Below are 6,000 nucleotides of genomic sequence, written 5' to 3' on the forward strand. Positions count from 1 at the left end.
TTGTAGTTGAATGGATATTATCTTGTCATTGACAGCATTGTACTTCAGCATAGACCTTGAAACATTCTCTATGATGAATGTGATGCCATTCCTCTTTAATTTGTCATACCCAGCATAGTAGATCATATGATTACCTGATTCAAAATGGCTAATAGCAGTCCATTTCAGGTCACTAATGCCTAAGATATTGATCTTTATGTATTCCATTTCATTTTTGACAACTCTCAATTTTCATCACTTTATATTTCATACATTTCACATTCCAACTATTAATGGATATTTGCAGCTGTTTCTACCCATTTTGAGTCATGCCCCATCAGCAAATGATGGTCCCAAACGCTTTACTCAATCTGTGCCTTTAAGGTTGACACGACTTTGAGTAGGCAGTTCTTTCCAGTCATATTTTGAGTGTTTTCTAACCTGAGGGGCTCATCTTCCAGCACTATGACGTTTTCCAGGTATATACCGTACAGAATTTCACTGCTATTTCAAGGTTTTCATTGGCCAGTTTTTTGAGAAGTAGATAGCCCCTTCTTTCTTTCTAGTCTGTCTTAGTCTGGAAGCTCCACTGAAACCTGTCCATCATGAATAACCCTGCTGGTATTTGAAATACTGGTGGCATAGCCTCCAGACTCACAGCAATACACATACCACCATAGTATAACAAACTGACAGATGAGTGGTGGGCTACCTAACTAGATTTCCCTAAGTTAAGACAGAGGGACCTCGATATTAGGGCTACCTTAGTCAGGTAACTTAGTTAGGGAAATCCAAATTATAATGGCCCAAATGAAATCTTAACCAGTGGTAACCTATGAGCTTAAACTAAGAATAGAAAAAAAAATTTATTCACTTTTAAAATAAATATTAATTATGTGCCTTACTACTTGTGGACTTTCCAAATATATGTTATCGATATTTCACATTGATAAGCTTCCAAATGCTTAACATAGACATTTATAGAAGACCTTCACATAAATCTACATTCAGATCTTCTCAAAAGTCAAAAGCACCCAACATTCATGTTATAACTTCAATTTTATAGCATTATCTGTTTTGTCATTAATTCTATTGGTCTATTTTGTCTGTGCAATAACAAATTGCAGGGATCTGTAACTACAGCTTAGAAATTCACTACAAGAGTGCACAGCAGTAGACATCTATAAATCACATGACTTCACTTAGCTTGAGTACATACAGCTGTAGGATTTGTCTAAAGCAAGATTCATTACAGCTTTAAATGCCTAGTAACCATTAAGTCTTTATCAAGCCACCTGTGATTTAAACTTACTTCTTGAAAACAATGTCCGTAGTCCATAAAATCAGCTAACTCCTTGCCCATAGGGAAATTACTTTCAATGTGTCTACTGTTCCTTTTCATCGAATACTATGATTCTGTCATAGAGTTACCTTGGTATCACCTTGGTGAGCAGCCAACCTCATGATTTCAAAGGCCTATTTAGTTTTAAGCCTTCAACTGCAAAGTAGAAGTGTTTATCTTTATTCCCTGGAATCTAATTATATTCTTAGCTATATAATGTTGCCCTTTGTAGTTGAAACTCATTCTGCTGACCTATCAGCAGCAGGGTATGTGGGTTGAGTTGTTTTTCCTGTATTAGTGATGGATTTGTGCTGATTCTCTCACATTCTTTTATACAGCTCCTATTTTGAAAACAGTACATATGTTCAATACTGGCTAACAAAGATGAAGGAGGTCATTTGTAGCTGGCAAACAGAGCAAAGCTAACTTGGGATTCATGCTTTTGGACATTTTAATGATCAAATTATATGAGAAAAGAGAGAGTGTAAACATAGAAGAAATCTTTTGTGCCAGTGGCCCCAAGTTTATCTTGAAAGTGACAAAGGTTAACTGAAAATGCAAAGAATCTCCTTTTCTTGATCAAAAAAGAAAATATTATCAATTAATAAATTAATTGTTGTTAATTACTTAACATTAAATGAAGAACTACAAAAATATTATCCTTATTTATATATTTTTTAATAAGTAGAGTATAACTTTAGGTTAATTCATTGAACGAATTTTATAAATTTTAGTTTATTTGCTTCCTATATAAAAAATAAACTATATATATTAATTATATGCATATATCCACACACACACATTCACTAGAGGCAAGTTCAGAGACTCACATTTAGGAAATAGCTATAGAAATTATATTTTATGTAATATTAACTATGTAAATTATATTTTATGTAATTATAAAACTTTCATGTCTTACTCCTCTGTAGATGCCAATTAAATGGATGGCTCTGGAATGTATCCACTATAGGAAATTCACCCATCAGAGTGACGTTTGGAGCTATGGTAAATGAATCTTTCTTGTGAAATAAAGCTTCTAGGTTTATGTAAAATATCTTAAGCCAAATTATTTTATTGTGTTAGAGAAATCTACTTAAAAGCCTCATTTCTTAAATTAACTCTGCTCTGCTTTTAAAAGGGGCTCTGGTAGCATAGTGGCTAAGGCACTTGACTGCTAACCAGAAGGCTGGCAGTTCAAACCCACCAGCCACTCCTCGGAAGGAAGGTTGGGCAATCCTACTTCCGTAGTGATACTGCCTCGGAAACCCAAGGAGGGGTCGCTATGAGTCAGGGATGACTCGACGGCACATAACAACAACAACAACAACTGCTTTTAAAAAACTAAACTAAACTTCTAAATGGCATTATTACCTATCTTTTTTATTTCCTGCTTCTTCAAAATGTAATATACTAATATTCACAGTATGTTGTCTGCCCTACACTCTGGCTGGATAGCTATGTAGTTGATAAAAGGTCATTTTTAGTTTGAGATTGATTCACAGATTCTTATGGCCTTAATTTTCAGCAAGTCTGACAACATAACTGAATGCAATGGATGTTAAAAAACAAATAACAAAAAATCTTCCAAAAAAAATGGAAGATTTTGTATTTGAGGTTTGGTTAACAAAAAAAAAAAAAAAAAAATGGAAGATTTTGTATTTGAGGTTTGGTTAACTAGACAATGAGTGCTTGTCAAAACTTAGTTGTAACTATTGTAACTATTGTAAGGAGTAAGTAGGAAAACAAATCTATCGCATATATTTTATCTTTGTCTTTTCGTTTTCTTTTTTTCCTCTACTTGTATTTTCCTGAATTAGATAAGGCATTTTTTGGCTTATGGGAATTTCTGTTCTACACTCAGAAAATAAGAGATTTTTTTCTAATACATAACAGATACTAAAAGCAGTAGGGGGAGGACAATAAAAATGAAGGGAAAGGTAAGGGAGAATGTTGCTTATTGCACTTTTGATTTTAATTTGCAGACACTTTGGGAGCAAATAGAAATGTTAGAGTGATTAATATGAACTAGAAAAGAGTGATTTTGTAATTAGGGCATCTATTTAATTTTGTATAACTCAATTGTCAAGGTGCACTATTTAGCATCTGTTTGGCTATTTATGACTTAAATCCAGATGTTAGAAAAAATGAGTCAACACTTTTTCTACCTTTAATTATACCATGGAAAGCTAACATTTCTAACTCACAAATAAAAGACACAATGTCCATTGCTCATTTAAATAAAAAGCATAATGATGGAGTTGAAAAGTATGATATAACTTGCTCTATTCAGCTTGAACTTAAATGTAGCTTTATTTTCTTTTTTTAAGTTTTAGAAAAATGTAAGCCATATGATCACTAGAGAACTTATACAGAGAACTTATAGTAGAGAACTCTTCTAGGAGAGCAGACATTATTCTTTTTAATTTTTTTTTAAGATAATTTAGTAAAGTGTATATTTTTCTGCATATGTGAGTAATAGGAAGTGTTAAAATTTGCTTGAAGGCCTCATGTATTTCACTCACCCTAGAAGCAGAAAATGGAACATTTTGTATTTGAGGTTTGGTTAACTAGACAAAGAATGCTTGTCAAAACTTAGTTGTAACTATTGTAAGGAGTAAGTAGGAAAACAAATCTATTGCATATATTTTATCTTTGTCTTTTCGTTTTCTTTTTTCCCTCTACTTATATTTTCCTGAATTAGATAAGGCACACTGCTGCAGGCAACTTTTAAACAACATTTGAAATTTTTTGAAAAATCGTAGTAACAAAGTAAAATGTTGGCAGAATCATCACAAAGTGAATATTAAAGTTTGATTTTTGATGTGAATTCAGTTACTCAGGCTATAGTATTTATCTTCCTGTTATGTTGCAAAGTCCCAGGAGCTGTTCATTAAAAATACACCAACAGATGAACACATAAAGAACCAATAAGTAAATATCAGTCAATTAAACAAGTAAGCAAGCAAGCAAACTCTGTTTTGAAACTTGGCTCAGGCCATCAACCCATATTCATAAGGTATCTTAAGATACATCATAGTTTATTGCAAAAGACGTACAAGGCAAAGAAAGCTATGTAATCATGTTTATAGCACGCTTTAGTGGGAAATTGCCACTAGATTCATCTTTATTTTCATAAAAAGAAACATATATCTTCCATGGCATATATCTTCAAATGATGAAATTGCAATGCGAATTTTGAGAATGATTTTGATTTGGTTTTCCTGAGATTGCCCTTCAACATCAATCCACCTCTGTTTAACTCTTTTTGTTATGTTAAAGAGTTTTATTTTGCCATTGACACATTGCTAGTTTGCTCGGAAGTATGCTGTTAATATGCTTACATAAGAATTTGATCTCTAATTTAGGAGTCACTATCTGGGAACTGATGACCTTTGGAGGAAAACCCTATGATGGAATTCCAACCCGAGAAATCCCTGATTTATTAGAGAAAGGAGAACGTCTGCCTCAACCTCCTATCTGCACCATTGACGTTTACATGGTCATGGTCAAATGTAAGACAGCAAAATATCTCTGTCATCACCACTGTCATGTTTAGTGAAATAATAGTACTGATCAATCTACCTGCATGTTTTTCTGTATTGAAAAATGCTGCTAATAGTTCATAATTATATAAAAAGCATGTAAGCACCTGTTTGTTGTGATTATTATTAATATAAAATAATATCATGCTTCTATGCTATGAAGTCAAAATTATATGACTCTTACTCTTCGCATTCATTTTTCTTGATTCCTATTATTTCCAGGACAATAAAATTGTCTGTCATAAAGAGATGTAATTAGTCACAATAATATTAGTAATCTGTATAGCATAATATCAGACTAAATAAATGATCTCTAAACATAAAGAAGCTTGGAATTGATAGTTTGAAAAAAAATGGATAAAATGGAAATAAATTTACCAGTTTTCATCAGGAGGAAAATGATGAGATAGAGAAGGGGTATGAAAGAAATGAACCCAGGAAAACTAAAAGTTTATAAATCTTTACTTTTTCTTTTTTTTTCCAGTTTGATTATTTGTTTACATCTAATTCTCTTATTTTCCTTTCCTCTTTCAATGCCCTGCATGTATATGTATTATAAATGTGTTTGAAAGCCTAGACCCTAATTTAAATAGAATTTGGGAAGTCTCTGGAGTTTCTGATTTAATTTAAGTGAGATTAACATGCAGCGATCTCTCTTGCATAATCTGGGTTTTTCCTCTTTTGATTTACACAGGGTTAGCAGAGAAACAAACTGGTGAAGGTGAATAAGCGTCTTATTAATAAGAGACTTTGGACCCAGGTCTACTCAGATTTATATTCATGACATGTGTGATACATTCTGACAGTGAGGGAAGAAATAAAAAATGTGCTTTCTAGTTCGGGTCAGCATGCCCTTTTCTCTAAGCATAGTTCTATTTACTCAACATTTACAAAGAAACCGATAATTCACTGTGAGGCTAACCTTTTTGGTTCCAATAGTTCCAGAAGCACCTTTTTTTCTTATCAGCATCTTGATGAGCAATTAAAAAAAAAAAAAAAAAAAAGTGCATCTGCTGGGGCTGCTTAATTACAATGGAAAACCTCACGGGATTTGGTTTCTTGGTTTGGAGGTTTAGGGTCATGGTTTCCTGGGACATCTCAGTTAATTGGCCTAATTACATGTTTACAGCTTCTGTT

General features: G+C 33.0%; 1 protein-coding gene across 1 annotated transcript in view; it reads left to right on the top strand.

Moving 5' to 3' along the window:
- The window catches only part of ERBB4 (erb-b2 receptor tyrosine kinase 4), a 1,111,475-nt gene that overhangs the window by 1,041,150 nt on the left and 64,325 nt on the right, over positions 1-6,000 (top strand). The window contains exons 22-23 of the mRNA XM_042783534.1: positions 2,251-2,326; positions 4,687-4,833. Of these exons, the coding sequence (XP_042639468.1) occupies positions 2,251-2,326; positions 4,687-4,833 (223 nt within the window). The remainder of the gene's footprint in view (positions 1-2,250; positions 2,327-4,686; positions 4,834-6,000) is intronic.

This window comes from Orycteropus afer, unplaced genomic scaffold, assembly GCF_000298275.1.
Source record: "Orycteropus afer afer isolate SDZICR_OR568_19922 unplaced genomic scaffold, OryAfe1.0 scaffold00002, whole genome shotgun sequence".
Taxonomy (NCBI): Eukaryota; Metazoa; Chordata; class Mammalia; order Tubulidentata; family Orycteropodidae; genus Orycteropus; species Orycteropus afer.